The 18,696-nt window shown below is 39.9% G+C and overlaps 1 protein-coding gene across 1 annotated transcript in view; it reads right to left on the bottom strand.

Moving 5' to 3' along the window:
- The window catches only part of Oseg4 (intraflagellar transport protein Oseg4), an 821,277-nt gene that overhangs the window by 169,377 nt on the left and 633,204 nt on the right, over window positions 1-18,696 (bottom strand). Inside the window, 1 exon segment of the mRNA XM_068388427.1 lies at window positions 13,520-13,698. Coding sequence (XP_068244528.1) covers window positions 13,520-13,698 — 179 coding nt within the window.

The raw sequence follows: 18,696 nt of genomic DNA, 5'->3' as shown, positions 1-18,696 counted from the left end.
TGATCAAACAGCAAAGTTATTACATAATTATAAATTGTCGAACAGTGTTGATACTTGTTTGGTTCTTTATAGTTGGAAAGTGTGGGTGGATGGTGTGTCTACCACTTGCATGACATTGGTTTTGGCTTAGATGCCATATATTGCCATGAGGTCCATTTTCCCTCAAATGCTAATTTCTGAATTTTTTTTATTTTTTGCAAATTTCTGATTTTTTTCTATTCATTTTGAATTTATCTTCAATAATGGCCAGCAGGCAGTATTCCCTCGGCATGGATGTCATCTACACACTTCTAATGGAGTTAAAAAGAGATGTTGATGATAATATGGAGCTTGCAACCTCATGTGTTTGATATTTATTTCTCTGATAATTTCTCCTTCGTATTTGTAAATATTTTTCTTATGGGTATTAGGTACTTGAAATTGATTTATATAGTGTTTTATTATTATTATTATTATTATTATTATTATTATTATTATTATTATTATTATTATTATTATCATCATCATTATTATTATTATAGATCATAGTTTATGTATACTGTATATAATAATTTGATATTATTTTACTTTGGTCAGCAGTTTCTTATTTTGATTTAATTTTACTTTGATTGGCTACTGATTTACTATTTGATATCCTTTTACTTTTATTAGTTACTAATTCTATTTTCTCTTGCTGTAAGTATGGTATCAATTTTGTGTTGGTCACATCAAGCTTCCTGAAAGGACTCACTGTCATAGCTGCCCGCCTAAGACTGACCACAAGACAAACACCACTTGTTTGAGGAGCAGGAAGCCTGTTTGTCTATAACTTCAATCTGTCTTGTATCTGAACTGTACCTGATAGTTATAGCTAGGTTAAATCATGAAACTTTCTTTTTTTACTACTTGTTTGTATAAATACTGAAATTTTAATCTTTACAAAATAGATATCACCCATTTTTTATCTAAAATTTATTTCAAAGAATTTAAATTTTATATGATAAAAATAATTGTCAAACATCCAGAAAGCCATCATATCAGTTTTATTCCAATCCACTAATAATTAGATAAATAAATAACACCTTGAAATTTACATACCCCTTCTCCATTTCAAGTGGTAGATTGGGCTGTAAGAGTTGTTGCGGTCTGCGGCCATTTTGTTGACATACCCAAAAGGTAAGTTGGCATATCTCTATATATTCTTGTTCTGTATAGAATTCGTGATATTTTGGTATATTTTAATGCATAAATATCATATTTTATAGGAGATACAATGATTTTCATAAGAAATTTACATTGTGAAACTAGGCCGTCAAAAAATGACCTTTAAATTTCGCCCCTGATATAACAGTAAATTACATCTTAGTACACATTTTAGTATGTATTTCTGTTCTAGGATAATATGAGTTTATTCTATAAAGAAATTAGCCTCTTCCTATTTCATTTAAGTACCAGAAAAAATTAGTGAAACTTGGACTAGTTTTTTGGCCAAAAAAAATTACCTTTTTTTTTCTCATTTCAAATCTTGACTTCTATGGGTCCAACTCATTTCCAGCAATTACACGCTGTTGCTTTGCCATCTAAGAAGGTGTCCCTAAAGGGATTTATGTGTATATGTATATTTCTATTTTTTGTGAATATTTATGTCGTCTTTTTTTTTGTATACTCAAATTTTTAATATATTTCCAATAAATAGTTATTTTGTAGATGGGTATCATTTATATTTTCAGTAGTTTTTAGCATTCTTTGAAGTATTGTTAGCAAGTCAAACAATACAGATTGATGCATAACTAAATTTTTCCTGAATATTTTTTGGAGTCGGGGTCGAGCTCGACCCCTAAATACCTAAATAGGGGTGTCCAAGAACGATACCTGTCCAGGGTTAACACTTGGTGCTTGACACACCTGTGGGAGATGCTTTCATCATGAAGGATGCTCAGAAGAGTGAGACAGTCATTCACAGAAGTAACGATGTGCACGGAAAACATCGGGCTGCATGCAGCAAGCATACAAAATGAATCAAAACCTTATCTAAAATATTACACAGATCTCAATGTGTGTAATACCAAAAAGACAATGACAAAATCTCTTTTCTTCACTATCCCACTTCTGGCAAAGTATGAGATTCAAAACTCAAAGTATGATTGTATGTAGGTTGAGAGCAGTGGCTCCTCAACATCCAGATTTCTGCATTGATAATGTTTCTTTAACTCTATACAACTCCGCTTAAATTTTAGGAGTGATTCTTGATTGCAAATTTACTTTTCAGAAATACATTCGGTCTGTTTCTTCTTCAAGCACACAAAAATTTGGCTTACTGAGAAAGTACTTTAAGATTTTCTGTGATCAACCTAATCTGAAGAAATGTTTTCATTCTGCCTTCTTTTGAGTATTGTTCTCCTGTCTGGTCTTCAGCTGCTGAATCTCATCTTAATTTTTTGGATAAAAACTTGGGGTCTATTAAATTTCTTATTCCTGATCTGGATATTAATCTCTGGCACAATCGTTCAGTTAGTTTTAAGCATGTTGCACAAGATGTAAGATGTTTCATAATTCTGATCATCCTTTGCATTCAGATCTTCCAAGACTGTACCATCCTGTATATAATGCTAGGTATACAATTATTCTCACAGTCATGTCTTCTTCATCATAAGACTCAAAACTACACAGTATTCTAGATGTTTTATTCTACCTGTGTCCAGATTGTGGAATCTTCCTAATCTCCAAAATCAAACCATTGTTCTCTAGTCTTGGGTAGTGCCACAACCTCTGTGCCATGGGCTTTCAATGTCTTGGGTTAGAGTTCTCTTATCTGAGGGTACACTCAGGCACACTATTCTGTTTACTTATTTCCTTTCCTCACTGGGTTATTTTTCCTGTTGGAGCCCTTGGGTTTATGGCATCATGTTTTTCCAACTAGGGATGTAGCTTAGCAAGAAATAATAGTGGTAGTAGTAGTAATAATAATAATGATGATAATAATAATAATAATAATAATAATAATAATGATAGTAATAATAATGATAATAATAATAGTAATAATAATAATAATAATAATCGGGCACACACATCTATTTTAATAATGTTACAGATCTTAAAATATTTCATAATAATTATTTACTACTTCTCATGAAGTTTATTTCCTTATTTCCTTTCCAGACTGGGCTATTTTTACCTTACGGAGCCCTTGGGCTTACAGCATTCTGCTTTTCCAACTAGAGTTGCAGCTTAGTAAAAATAATAATAATAATAATAATAATAATGATAATAATAATAATAACAATAACAATAATAATATAGTAATCCATCCATCCATATACCAAGGCCATTCGCCCAATTTTGGGGGGTAGCCAACATCAAACAAATGAAACAAAAGAGGGGACCTCTCCTCCCTACGTTCCTCCCAGCCTGACAAGGGACTCAACCGAGTTCGGCTGGTACTGCTAGGGTGCCACAGCCCACCCTCCCCTGTTATCCAAAACAGATGAAGCTTCATAACGCTGAATCCCCTACTACTGCTACCTCCGCGGTCATCCAAGGCACCGGAGGAAGCAGCAGGGCCTACCGGAATTGCATCACAATCGCTCGCAATTCATTCCTATTTCTGGCAGGCTCTCTTGCCCCTCTCACATCTATCTTCCTATCACCCAGAGCTTTCTTCACTCCATCCATCCACCCAAACCTTGGCCTTCCTTTTATATTTCTCCCATTATCTCTTGCATTCATCACCTTCTTTAGCAGACAGCCATTTTCCATTCTCTCAACATGACCAAACCACCTCAACACATTCATATCCACTCTAGCTGCTAACTCATTTCTTACACCCGTTCTCACCCTCACTACTTCGTTCCTAACCTATCTACTCGAGATACACCAGCCATGCTCCTTAGACACTTCATCTCAAACACATTCAATTTCTGTCTCTCCATCACTTTCATTCCCCACAACTCCAATCCATACATCACAGTTGGTACAATCACTTTCTCATACAGAACTCTTTACATTCATGCCCAACCCTCTATTTTTTACTAATCCCTTAACTGCCCCCAACACTTTGAAACCTTCATTCACTCTCTGACATACATCTGCTTCCACTCCACCATTTGCTGCAACACCAGACCCTAAGTACTTAAACTGATCCACCTCCTCAAGTAACTCTCCATTCAACATGACATTCAACCTCGCACCACCTTCCCTTCTCGTACATCTCATAACCTTACTCTTACCCACATTAACTCTCAACTTCCTTCTCTCACACACCCGTCCAAATTCTGTCACTAATTGGCCAAGTTTCACTTCCGCGTCTGCAACCAGTACAGTATCCTCCGCAAACAACAACTGATTTACCTCCCATTCATGGTCATTCTCGTCTATCAGTTTCAATCCTCGTCCAAGCACTCAAGCATTCACCTCTCTCACCACTCCATCAACATACAAGTTAAACAACCACAGTGACATCACACATCCCTGATTCAGCCCCACTCCCAAACGAAACCAATTGCTCACTTCATTTCCTATCCTAACACATGCTTTACTACCTTTGTAGAAACTTTTCACTGCTTGTAACAACCTTCCACCAACTCCATATAACCTCATCATAATCCACATTGCTTCCCTATCAACTCTATCATACGCTTTCTCCAGATCCATAAACGCAACATACACCTCCTTACCTTTTGCTAAATATTTCTCGCATATCTGCATACTGGAAAAATCTGATTCATACAACCCCTACCTCTTCTAAAACCACCCTATACTTCTAAGATTGCATTCTCTGTTTTATCCTTAATCCTATTAATCAGTAATCTACCATGCACTTTTCCAACTACACTCAACAAACTAATACCCCTTGAAATGATATATTAATTATAAAATAAATTTTTGAATATACTTACCCGGTGAATATATAATAGCTGAGCCTCCGGCGGCTCGACAGAAAAACACACAAAAACTCGCGAGCGATCGCTATGAAGGTTGCGGGTGTGCCCACTAGCGCCAACTATCGGCCAGATACCGCATATACATGTAAACAGACCCAATTTTTCTCATCCTGCTGGGTCTCTATCGGGGAGGAAGGGGGGGCCTTTAATTTATATATTCACCGGGTAAGTATATTCAAAAATTTATTTTATAATTAAAATATCATTTTTAAATATTTAACTTAGCCGGTGAATATATAATAGCCGATTCACACCCATGGTGGTGGGTAGAGACCAGAGTTAATTAAGTTTACAGTGTATATGCTTAGAGTTTTTGACAGTTATATCATAACAAAACCCAAATATATAAAGGTACCTGGTAAGGAAGTTGACTTAGACGATTACTCTGCCTTATTAGTCTGTCTTCCTCACGAAGCCCAGCGATCCTCTTAGGATGCTGAAAGACTCCGAGGAGCTGAAGTATCAAGGGTTGCAACCCATACAACAGGACCTCATCAAACCCCTAATCTGGGCGCTCTCAAGAAATGACTTTGACCACCCGCCAAATCAACCAGGATGCGAAAGGCTTCTTAGCCTTCCGTACAACCCAAAAACAAGATTAAAAACATTTCAAGAGACAGATTAAAAGGATATTGGAATTAGGGTAATGTAGTGGTAGAACCCTCACCCACTACTGCACTCGCTGCAACGAATGGACCCAGTGTGTAGCAGTCCTCATAAAGAGTCTGGACATCTTTTAAGTAAAATGACGCGAATACCGACTTGCTTCTCCAAAAGGTCGCGTCCATAATACTTTGCAGAGATCTATTTTGCTTAAAGGCCACGGAGGTTGCTATAGCTCTTATTTCGTGCGTCTTAACCTTAAGCAAGCATCGGTCTTTTTCATTCAAGTGAGAATGAGCCTCTCGTATTAAAAGTCTGATAAAATATGACAAAGCATTCTTTGACATAGGCAATGATGGTTTCTTAACTGAGCACCATAATGCCTCAGATCTACCTCGTAAGGACTTAGTACGAGCTAAGTAGAACTTAAGAGTTCTAACTGGACACAGCACTCTTTCAAGTTCGTTGCTTACGATCTCTGACAGGCAAGGTATATCAAAAGACTTAGGCCAAGGACGAGAAGGCAGTTCATTTTTGGCCAGGAAACCAAGTTGAAGTGAACATGTGGCTTTTTCTGTAGAAAAGCCGATGTTCTTACTGAAGGCATGAATTTCACTGACCCTTTTAGCCGAAGCCAAGCACACTAGGAAAAGCGTCTTGAGGGTGAGATCCTTCAGGGAGGCTGAATGTAATGGCTCAAACCTGTCTGACATGAGGAACCTTAGGACCACGTCTAAGTTCCATCCAGGAGTTGCCAAACGATGTCCCTTAGAGGTCTCGAAAGACTTAAGGAGATCTTGGAGATCTTAATTGTTGGAAAGATCTAAGCCTCTATGACGAAAGACCGAAGCCAACATGCTCCTGTAGCCCTAAATCGTGGGAGCTGAGAGGGAGCGAACATTTCTCAGATGTAAAAGAAAATCTCCGATTGGGCTACAGAGGTACTGGAAGAGGACATAGATGCTGGCTTGCACCAATCTCGAAAGACTTCCCACTTCGACTGGTATACTCTGAAGGTAGAAGCTCTCCTAGCTCTCGCAAACGCACTGGCTGCCTCCTTCGAAAAGCCTCGAGCTCTTGAGAGTCTCTCGATAGTCTGAAGGCAGTCAGACGAAGCGCGGGGAGGCTTTGATGAACATTCTTTACGTGGGGCTGACGTAAGAGATCTACCCTTAGAGGAAGACTTCTTGGAATGTCTACCAGCCATTGAAGTACCTCGGTGAACCACTCTCTCGCGGGCCAGAGGGTAGCAACCAACGTCAACCCTGTCCCTTCGTGAGAGGCAAACTTCTGCAGTACCTTGTTGACTATCTTGAATGGTGGGAATGCATATAAGTCCAGAAGAGACCAATCCAGTAGAAACGCATCTATGTGGATTGCTTCTGTATCTAGGACTGGAGAGCAATAGATTGGTAACCTTTTGGTCAACGAGGAGGCAAAGAGGTCTATGGTGGGTTGACCCCAAGTAGCCCAAAGACTCTTGCCCACGTCCTTGTGGAGGGTCCATTCCGTGGGTATCACCTGACCCCTCCGACTAAGACAGTCTGCCAAGACGTTCAAGTCCCCCTGGATGAATCTCGTCAACAGGGAGATGCCTCGATTTCTTGACCATATGAGAAGGTCCCTTGCGATCTCGAGCAGCGTGAAGGAGTGTGTGCCTCCTTGCTTGGAGATGTACGCCAAAGCTGTGGTGTTGTCTGAGTTGACCTCTACCACTTAGTTTCGAAGAAAGCTTTCGAATTTCATCAAGGCCAAGTGGACTGCTAATAGCTCCTTGCCGTTGATGTGCATGCTCTTCTGACTTGAGGTCCACAGACCCGAGCATTCCCGACCGTCCAGGGTCGCACCCCAACCCAAATCCGACGCGTCTGAGAACAACACGTGGTTTGGGTTCTTGACTTCTAGGGATAGTCCCTCTCTCAGACTGATATTGCTGTCCCACCATTTCAGGCATGCCTTTACTGGTTCGGAGACTGGGAATGATACCGTCTCTAACTTCTTGTCCTAGTTCCAGTGAGAGGCTAGATGGAACTGGAGAGGCAGAAGGTGTAGTCTCCCTAGCGAGACAAACTGCTCCAGGGATGAGAGAGTCCCTATGAGACTGTTCCAACTCCTGACTGAACAAACGTTCTCTTTTCAGCATTAGTTGGACTTCGAGCAGGGCTTGTTCTATTCGGGTGGCAGACGGAAAAGCCCGAGAAAACTGGACTGCGAATCTCCATCCCCAAATATAGAATAATCTGGGATGGGATCAGTTGGGACTTTTAGGTTGACCAAAAGTCCCAACTCCCTGGCCAGACTCAACGTCCAATGTAGATCCTGCAGACAGCGAAGACTGGACGATGCTCTGAGAAGCCAGTCGTCCAAGTACAGGGAGGCTCGGATTCCCGATAGATGGGGGGATTTTGCCACATTCCTCATGAGCCTCGTAAACACGAGAGGAGCAGGACTGAGGCTAAAGCACAGGGCTCGAAACTGGTACTCCACATTCCTGTAAACAAACTTCAGAAACGGTTGGGAATCCGGGTGTATAGAAATGTGGAAGTATGCCTCCTGAAGGTCGAGAGAGACCATCCAGTCGCCTTCCATTAATGCTGTCAAGACAGCCTGGTAGACTTCATCGTGAAGTTTGTCTTGACAATGAACACATTGAGCGCACTTGCCTCTTACGTACTCCTGCAGTGAACATGGCTGCCAGATCATTGGAGCCATCCCAGAGGGACTTGTTCCTGCAGAGAACGTGGCTGTCAGATAATTGGAGCCATCCCAGATAGCCTTGTTTATGCATGACATAATTGTACAGCAAAACTTCAAACGCTCGAAAAAACTCTTAACAGGAGATGGTCTAGCTCTGAAGTCGACCATAAAATCTTGGAGCGTTTCATGGCCAGGCGCCAGGGAGAGTCTATGAGGTTTGAAAGTCTATCTGGGCAGAGGCAGGAACTCCCAAGCCGAGAACTTCTCCCGTGTCATATCAGACTCTCGCTCTATAAGCCAGCTTAAAAGTAGGGAAAGCAAAGGCTGTCTCCCCCAAACTCCTCCTGGTGATTAACCAGTCGCCTAGCAAACGTAAAGCTCTCTTAGAGGAGCGAGAGAGCACTAGCTTAGAAAACAACTGCTTCGAAGTAGCTAGGCCTAGTGTAAACTCTGACGTTTAGGCGAACGAGGAGCAGCAGTTACAAAAAGATCCGGACAAAGATCCTTAAAAATCAGCATGATTTATTTAAAGTCCATAGAGGGCTGAGCAGCTTTAGGCTCCTCTCCGTCTGACAGAGTCCTCAAGGGAATATCAGTAGGAGGGGGATCAGCAACTTCCTCATCTGAAGGAACCTTGTCCGACAATTGCCGAGTCTCAAGCAAGGGAGAGACCTGCCGTGGTGGCAATGCTTGACAAGCAGAGTCCACACGCAAAGGAGCAACAGTAGCAGTCAAGGACGCTATGTCATGTAACTGCTTAAAGGACTGACCAGCAACAACAACAGGTGCGGGAGGACGCTCGACGTCAACTTGAGACTGCCTTGACTGCTTAGACTGAGCAGTCAAAACAACTCTTGACTGCGGTGCTTGACGCTCAACGTCAAAACAAGTCAACTATGCTGGTTGGTGAACGTCCTGAACGTCAACAAGAGCAAGCGGCAGCGGCTGAACGTCCACAAGCAGGCTGAGAGTCAACACGGGACTGCATCGAGTGAGGCTCTACAAAACACGATTGACGTGACTTTGTAACGTCAATGTCAACAGGACGAGCAAAGGCTCGTTTGGGCGGCTGACGGCCAGGATCTCGATCAGCTAAGCGGCGAGGATCATCGTGAACCTGCTCAACAGAATACTGTAGTCCTCCATAAGAGAGGCAAGCTTATTCTGCATGTCTTGCCGTACAACCCATTTAGGATTAACGGGAATGGTTGCGGTAAGAGACGAGGGTAACGTCTGTGACTGCAAAACCTTGCCTACAATAAGACTCTCGGAGCCTGTGTTATGCTTTTGTTTAGGCGGCGAGCAGTCTTCCGATGACTGCATAGGGTCAGAGCTGTCCCAATGGCTACAACCAGGACGCTGGACCTGTCCTGAAAGGACTGACTTTCGCTTAAAGGGCCTCGAAACCTTGCTCCACGGTTTCTTACGCGAAAAGCCTTCGGATGACGAGGAGAAAATTGTCTCGCTCGTCTTATGGTAGGGGCGGTCTTGGTGAGACACGCCCGAAACCATAGAGGGAACGTCTGTTCGCTGATCAAGGCCTCTCGAACCCATAAGTCGTACGACATTACTTCTCCCCTGGGCTTGGGAGCTTGCAAGAGGTCTCGGACTAGGCGAACGACAGGCACGAACAGACGAACCCTCGGTCGCAACACTGATAACACTTTGCGCAATTATCACTTTATCACTACGATTTTCTGTTTTGCACTTACTTCACTGAAATCGAATTTTTCAACAATTCACATTAGGCATGAATAAAACTGATTTCTACCTGAAGCACGCAATTCTACCCTCATCAAAAGGTTATAATTGCGAAATAAGTCGTATAATGTAAGCACATTAATACAAGCAAAAAACAGTAAACATATTAAGATAAAAAGATCAGTGGCTGGGAAGGAGACTAAACACTAGTTCATTCAAAACTACGTTTTCAATCTCTCACCGTACAGTGCCTTGGGACGAGAATAAAAACTAAAAACGTTTTATCCTTTCTCCCCGTACAGAGACTAGGGACGAGAGTAAAAAACTGACTCGAGAACAACGTTACTCGCTTGGGACGAGAATAAAGATCGGAACGTTCTCTCTTCCTCTCTCTCTCTCCGTCTCTCTCTCTCTCTCCGTCTCTCTCTCTCTTGATTTCGCACCGAAGAGAAAAGCCCACTTACCTTTCGTCAATAAACAGGTTATTTGACCAAAGGAAAAAACTGAAAGGTTTTTCAATTAACAAATTCCTTTAAAATAGTATTTAAAACATTTAAGTTTGAAAGAAGAATGAACAAAACGTCAGAATCGATTCACTCTTTCTGCAAAGTGAAACCGTGATTCTCTCTCTCTCTATCGTAACGATAGAGCGCAAACTGCGTAGCATAAATAAACTAAACGTTAGTTCATCTTTGAAACAGTACGAAGACTGTTCAAAGAAAATCTTTCATAAAATATCTACTAAAAAATATTAATTTAATAAGTTTTAAATCATTTGCTCTGTAAAAGTTATTTACGATTGAAAGGGCTCAACGTTGTTTAACTTCGGTTTCCAAGTTAGGACCGCCTACTCTCGGATTAGGGGAGGAATAGGTAAGGTCGCATATAAACAAATCATTAAAATTTATCTTGATGTTTATTATAAATGGAAAGCTAATCGAAGAGGCCTAATAAAGGCGGTTGAGATATAAAATATATAGAGGAAAATCTATAATTAACAACAACAATTTATAACGTGATAAGATAATTGCTAAAAGCCTAAAACACACTTCCGTACTAAGGGAAGGGTCGGCCATTTAAAAGTCAAAGAAAGTCCAAAAAACAATCCAAAGTCATCAACAATTAAATCTATCCAAAAACGAGTTCAAGATTTAAGTTGAAGATAAAACACCTGCACTGCGAAAGCTCAAACCAAAAGGAAGTACTTCACCAAGACTGTTGAAAAACTCCAGGTTAACAGCGAGTAATGGTACGTCTTGTCGATCAGACCGACAGAGAAAAAATTGAGTCTGTTTACATGTATATGCGGTATCTGGCCGATAGTTGGCGCTAGTGGGCACACCCGCAACCTTCATAGCGATCGCTCGCGAGTTTTTGTGTGTTTTTCTGTTGAGCCGCCGGAGGCTCAGCTATTATATATTCACCGGCTAAGTTAAATATTTAAAATTACAACATTCATGCACATCTCCCTTACCCTTATATAGTGGTACAATACACGCACAAACCCAATCTACTAGTACCATTGACAACACAAAACACATATTAAACAATCTCGCCAATCATTCAAGTACAGTCACACTCCCTTCCTTCAACATCTCAGCTCTCACACCATCCATACCAGATGCTTTTCCTACTCTTGTTTCATCTAGTGCTCTCCTCACTTCCTCTCTTGTAATCTCTCTCGCATTCTCATCTCCCATCACCGGCACCTCAACACCTGCAACAGCAATTATATCTGCCTCCCTATTATATTCAACATTTAGTAAACTTTCAAAATATTCCGCCCACCTTTTCCTTGCCTCCTCTCCTTTTAACAACCTTCCATTTCCATCTTTCACTGTCTCTTCAATTCTTGAACCAGCTTTCCTTACTCTCTTCACTTCTTTCCAAAACTACTTTTTATTCTCTTTATATGAATGACCCAATCCCTGACCCCAACTCCGGTCAGCTGCCCTCTTTGCCTCACTTACCTTGCGCTTTACTTCCACATTTTTCTTTCTGTATCTTTCATACTTCTCTACACTATAATAATAATTTGGTCTTATGAATGTCAGGGGAGGTTCATAGCCATAATGGCCTGCCTCCTCACATAGACTAATAATGTCAAGAGGTTGTTGAACTTTTTTCGACCTAAAGACTAAAGAGGCAATACAATGGGAGCACCACCATATAAACTCAGTACTTCACTAGATGGGTAAGACTATCATGGTAAAAAAAAAAAGGGGGGGGGGGGAATATTTACATTTTTGGGGTGGATGTTAGCATTTAGGCAGCTTGGAGAACAATACCTTATAAATGTCAAGTGAGTAATAATTTATTTTTATTAAAATATTATTTGCAAAGTATAAAAACAATTAATCTTATTAAAATTCTGTTACTTTTTAAAGCAAGCTCTTTAATGATAATATAAAACAATAGCTTTAAATATGTTCAACTGTACTCACCCTTTTTTTTCATTTGAGTAAGAAATCTCCGAGTGGGGGAACAGATTTTCAACTAACTCAGGGAGAATGAATAGTAATCTATGTCTCGGGAAGTCTGTTTTGTTTGGCATTTAAAATATATTTTTGAGCCATGTACAAGTGAATTTACTTATAGTTTTTAGATTGGTACAAACTGAATCTGCTCAACAAGAAGGGCGGACTGTATTTCAACAAGGATATCAAGAATTTAATTCAGTAAGAAAAATAGGTTAAACAACTATAACTAAGGTGTATATACCATAATTGATATACCTAATTATTATATTCTTAAAGATCATTTACTGTCACAATGAAATCTCAAAAAACACCAAAAGTTTAGCATAAAAAAGTAAAAACCATGAAAGTTCCAGTTATCATAACACTAGGAAAAGTATGCGTAATTCATCATATTAAAAAGCATACACTGGAATTGTTCCCATATAATGCATCATCCTAAATCTTGCTGTAAACTTGATATGACTTGCATGACATTTGGAACAATGATTATTGTATTTTCATATTGGAAGAAAATACAGAATTAAGGAAAATTAGTGAGCAGGTGTTGCATATTTAAGGGATAATACAAAGTAAATACTCTGTACCATTAGTAAGATGAAAATAGGTGATGATGATATATCATCTACTGTAAATTCTATAATGTATTGGTAGACATTGCTGGTATTCTCTGCAAAAACAGGCTAAGATATTTAATAGCTCTCTGGGGTTTTCTTTAATTTTGTGAGCATGTAGTCTAACCAAAAATGGTGTCATGTGTTTATAAAATTTTATATTTCTTTTAATAATTACCTAATTAAACAAGATTTTGTTATATGGTGATTTGAATGTTATTCTACATTAAGAACAATCTAAAAGGCCCAACGTTAGGTTTATTATGATAGTTGATGTTGCCCTACTTTGTCAATAAATTTTGATGGCCATTTTCTAGTGCTCAAATATTCATGATCTGGCATTTAGTTGATCGTATTAATTCTGTACAAATTAACTTCTACTGTAACTGACCTCAAAACAATAAGGTATCCTTACTAACTAATGATGGTATTCATCTATAACTACTAAGTTATATGATATAAAGTGGAACATTTTACATTTATTTTTAATATTCAAGGAAGCACTTACCATAACCTTGGATGTGGATTCTCATCAATAAAAGCAGCAGCATCCTTTATAGACACTTTCTCCAGCAAGTCACGGGTATCTCTCAGACTCTTCACTTCTAATGTCAGCAAATGATCTGTAGTTGGAGCTTCTGGCTCACGCATGACTTCATCAAGCAAAACAGCTCGAATTTCCAAGTCCTGAATAAAAAATATTTGCCAGTTAAACTCAAATGTCAAGTTAATATTGAGTACTGTACTATATTTCTATCTATGTCACACAAACACATTGTTACATGCCTATATGCAGCAGATAAGAAAATATATAGATAAAGATAATTGTAAAATTATATGTTTTATAATTACGATCAGGCAATTATTAAAATGGAGGTGGAACTTCTAACTATATGATTAAAATACTCATTTCAAACCAACAAAAATATATATATTTTTAAATTTCAGTGGGGAAAACATACTGTATATATTTTTTATTTCAACAGAGGTTGTCATTCTAATTGTATTGGCAGATAGTTATCTTTACATCGTTAATAAACACACACTACACAAAATATGCATTTAAAAACAAACATATTCCCAGAAATTTCTACAGCCCGGCACAATATATTTAAAACACTTTAGAACAAAATTAAAGTATTACATGAAACTTTGTAATACTGTTTACTGTACTTTAACTGAATGTATTTTTTTCCAAGCACATACTCATAAAATGCTTTCTAAAATACAGAATGTGAACATTAAGAAAAAATTATATGAAAAAACAGTAATGATTTACATTGGTAAATATGTATGAAATATATCACTTTGATTATTGTGTGGATGACCCTTTTATACCTACACACAAAGCACATTGTAGAGGGCTTCGACATATTTCAAATCCATAAAAAAAATTCAATTTATGGTTATGATAAACAGGTCTTTGGGTTCAGGCCATGTCGTCCTGATGGAAGGTTCCTTCAGTAGCTTCCTATGGTATATTTGACTACAGTGGATATTCCCAGAGAATTAAACTAAAGGTCTCCAGAATTCTAACTTCTGGCACGAATATCCTTAAAGTTGCCTTTAAGGATATAGCATAATAACAGGGGACGTATTCTTGACATGCCACATAGCGTTTACGCTTCGAGGGGGAAGAAGTGGCAAGATAAGGGAGGAGCCGTTACAAAGTTCTCCTCCTCCTTTACTGTTATGGGCACTCGGATGACGTCATACCCATCGCCATCTTGGATGACATAGTATCCGCCCGCTATCTTCATTCCTTTCGCTGTAGCGTCCCGACCAGGTGTTTTTTCCCCAGTTCTTTCGCTATATTGGATATCATGTCGCAATCTTCAGCTTCTTCTCCCTCTGGAAAGTTGAGTATTCACCTCTTATATCGTATAAATGCAGCTCTAGCCGTAAAGTAACGTTTTTCTTGAAATAAATAGGGATTTGCTTTTGTGGCAGAGCTCTTGCCTAGACCAGAGGCACCTCGCGCTGTCGTTCGCAACGCATGCTTTATTTAGTTAGCCAGAACGACCGTCCCGGTTTTATAGCTTCTATCTTATTAGCTATTTAGTCTTCATTGCTAGGAATTAGTTATATTATGCCATTAGTATTCGCGCTGTCGTTCGCAACGCATGCTTTATTTAGTTAGCCAGAACGACCGTCCCGGTTTTATAGCTTCTATCTTATTAGCTATTTAGTCTTCATTGCTAGGAATTAGTTATATTATGCCATTAGTATTCCTTAGTTTCGGCGTATATGTAGCCGAATTATCATTCCTAGGCCCCCTAGCCTAGATGCCTTAGTTTACTTTCATGCATGATATAATAAGTGTTCCTGGTGTTATTTAACGTTGATGAAGATATTAGGCAAATTATACGTATAAGATATAATTTGGATTGCATATGATTTCCTCTTCCATGATCGTATAACAAGAGTCTCGATGAATCAGGCAGTCGATCTCTATGCCACTAGGCTAGTAGCCTAGTGGATTTAGTATACTTTCACACATATCCCCAGTTACCTTTATGTATAAGGTAATCTCTTCCTTCCTCTGCGGGTAACCCACGGTTACAATCCTAGCCGTTCCTGCCTTGCATTGTCATTCTGGTAAGGTTAGGCTAGGGTTTATCTGCCCCTTTCCAAACCATAGCTGATGAGTTTGAGTTTGGGTCAGAACCTCAGAGTACCTGTCGTGTGCCTCCAGCTCCCCCATAGGATGAATGTATTCTCCTACTGGACCTGGTTGGTAGGCATAGGGGGCCTTGCCCCCTAGACTGTACTTGAAGGGGTCCAAGATCCCATTCGCCCTGTAGTCTAGCGACTAGTCCTGTGTTTGGAGGTTTTGGGGCTGAAGGATATGAATATCCTTTGGCCTAGCTTAGACAAGCATGGGTATTCTGTTTCTTTATAGTTTGGGACGGCTTGATGATACTAGTCCCTTTACTACACTAACCCGTCCTAGGTTGGAGAATGCACCCTTTCTACACCTAGAGTTCTCTTGTTGCCTAACGGGGCCGGCTCACACCGGCTCCTCTCCCTCCCCTCACAAGACCCTTGCCCCTACCCCTCTCTGTCCTTTGGTGATGGCCTAGCCATCACACCCCTGTCTGCTGTCCTACAATCCCACCGAGTGCTGGCAGGTTGTAAGGCCAGCCCAGTCTTTCGCCTGTTGGGTCTAATCGTTCAGCTTCCCTCTTGCATATGTCGCTACGGGATTGCTGTTTCGGCGGGCCTAACTGCCAGCAGAGAACCCCCTAGTTACTTTAGAGCAGTGGTTCCCAACCTTTTTTTTCAGGCGACCCCAATCATGCACCTCAAGCCATGACTGCGACCGCACTAGTTTAGTTGTATAAGTATTATCATATATTACTAGTTGTTGGCTGTGAGAGTAAGGGACGGTAAATATCCTTCTATAAGACAGGTACTATAAGATTGGAAAAGACAAAACTAACATTAAATTTTATTATAACATTATAAATTTTAAGGCTTAATATTAATAAAAAACCCCACTTCTAGGATAATATTTTGTCACATTCCACAAAAACAAACTAAGAGTATATATAACTATTTTCTGTTAAATGGTAAACTGATTTTAATGGGAGCCTTGGCCCTGGATCATGATGCTAAGTTTCTCTATTCGTGGTTCAGTCTTAGAAAAAGGGTAGGTAGCAAGGAAAGTGAAGGGGCAGGGAACAAGGAAGAGGTGGTGAAGAGAGGAGGGGAGGAGCCAAGGAAGGAGTAACAAGGAAAAGAGGTGTAATGTATTTGCAAATCGCAGTAAATAAGACGAAGCAGAAACAAAAAAATCAATGACATACAGCGCTCCAAATCTTGCCAAAACAACAACCTCAAAAACCAACCATATGCAATCCTCCAAATCTCTAAACAACCGCCTAAACAACAACCTCCAAAACCAATGACATAAAATCCTCCAATTCTCTTAACATGCCAAAACAATAACCTCAAAAACCAGCGACATAAAATCCTCAAAATTTCTAAACAACTGCCAAAACAATAACCTCCAAAACCAATGACATAAAATCCTACAGATCTCTAAACAACCGCCAAAACAACAACCTCAAAAACCAGCGACATAAAATCCTCCAAATCTCTAAACTGCTGCCAAAACAACAACCTCAAAAACCAATTACTTGAAATCCTCCAAATCTCTAAACAACTGCCAAAACAACAACCTCAAAAACTGGCGACATAAAATCCTCCAAATCTCTAAACAACTGCCAAAACAACAACCTCAAAAACCAATAACAAAATCCTCCAAATCTCTAAACAACTGCCAAAACAACACCTCCAAAACCAATGACATAAAATCCTCCAAATCTCTAAACAACTGCCAAAACAAAAACCTCTAAAACCAATGTTATAAAATACTCCAAATCTCTAAAAAAACTGCCAAAACAACAACCTCAACAACCAATGAGAAAATTCTCCAAATCTTTTAACAACTGCCAAAACAACAACCTAAAAAACCAGCCACATAAAATCGTCCAAATCTCTAAACAACTGCCAAACCAACGACCTTTTCGACTGAGTGACCAGCGCCACAGACGTGCAAACTTCACAAGAACATACAAATAAAATAACACATCTAATAACACAATTATTTTGTTAAATGAAATAATAATCGAAACAATACAAATTCACAAGAGGTAAATAAAAAGGAAGGGGAGTAGTAAAGATGAGGAGAGGAAGGGAAGTGGCAAGGAAATATCGAAGAGGAGGGGAGGGGGGGCGGGCAAGGAGGAGGAGGAGAGGAGGGCAGGGGTAAAAAAGAAGCAAGGGGAGAAGGGGCCTGTAAAGACGGGGAAGGGGGGAGAGGAGCAAGGAAAGGGTTGCGAAGGGAAAGGGTAAAATGTAGGAGGAGAGGGCATGAAAAGTGCCCCTCTTCTTCTCTTCCTCTTCCCTTGCCCATCTCTCTCTTTAGATATGGGGGGAGGGTGACCATGTGGTTTTAGAAGCCTCAATTATGAATACTGTGATAGGCTATCACTCACTGACATACTGTGGTGCAATACTTCGTCAGCAAGGGAAGTACTCAGTTTCTATTGTTGGCATACTACTTTTTCGTGAGTAATTAAGAATTTTAGAGAAACAAGGACTGAGTGCAACCTATGCAGCACATTCGAAATCACTATACAGGTATAAATGCATCAACTATATAAGACGAACAAATAGTAGACAGCGTTTCCCGCTGCGGCAGTACAGCTGGAGTGGCTGCCTGATTGGACGTGGACGGTGATGCTATTCACGTATCAAATGCGTACTGCTCTCAGGGATACCACCATTAAAATTTAGTTTTTTTATATTGATATATGAATACTGTAGATAGATATATAAAAGTCGATAAATAAAAATCCCCAAATACGTTTCTATATTTTTTCTTTACTGAGAGTTCTGCCATATTTTGCATTTTTATTTTTATTTTGATATTTTGAGATTTTGGCGACCCCAGGAAAAGCACTTGGCGACCCCACTTGGGTTCGCGACCCCAGGGTTGGGAAACCTGGCTTTAGAGTGTTCTTCGGTCCTCCCTTGGACTGCCATCCGCTGCCCCTGTCCGACTGCTACCGGCACGGCTGCGGATGGATGGAAGCCTGATCACTAACATGCTCTCCCGTTCCATTTGAACCCTCCTTCCAGAGGAAGGCAGAGTCGGGGTGACCTTTTCTACGCTGA

The sequence above is a fragment of the Palaemon carinicauda genome, chromosome 1, assembly GCF_036898095.1.
Source record: "Palaemon carinicauda isolate YSFRI2023 chromosome 1, ASM3689809v2, whole genome shotgun sequence".
Lineage (NCBI taxonomy): Eukaryota > Metazoa > Arthropoda > Malacostraca > Decapoda > Palaemonidae > Palaemon > Palaemon carinicauda.
The sequence above is the reverse complement of the archived record's forward strand: the minus strand, read 5'-3'. Positions and strand labels throughout refer to the sequence as shown.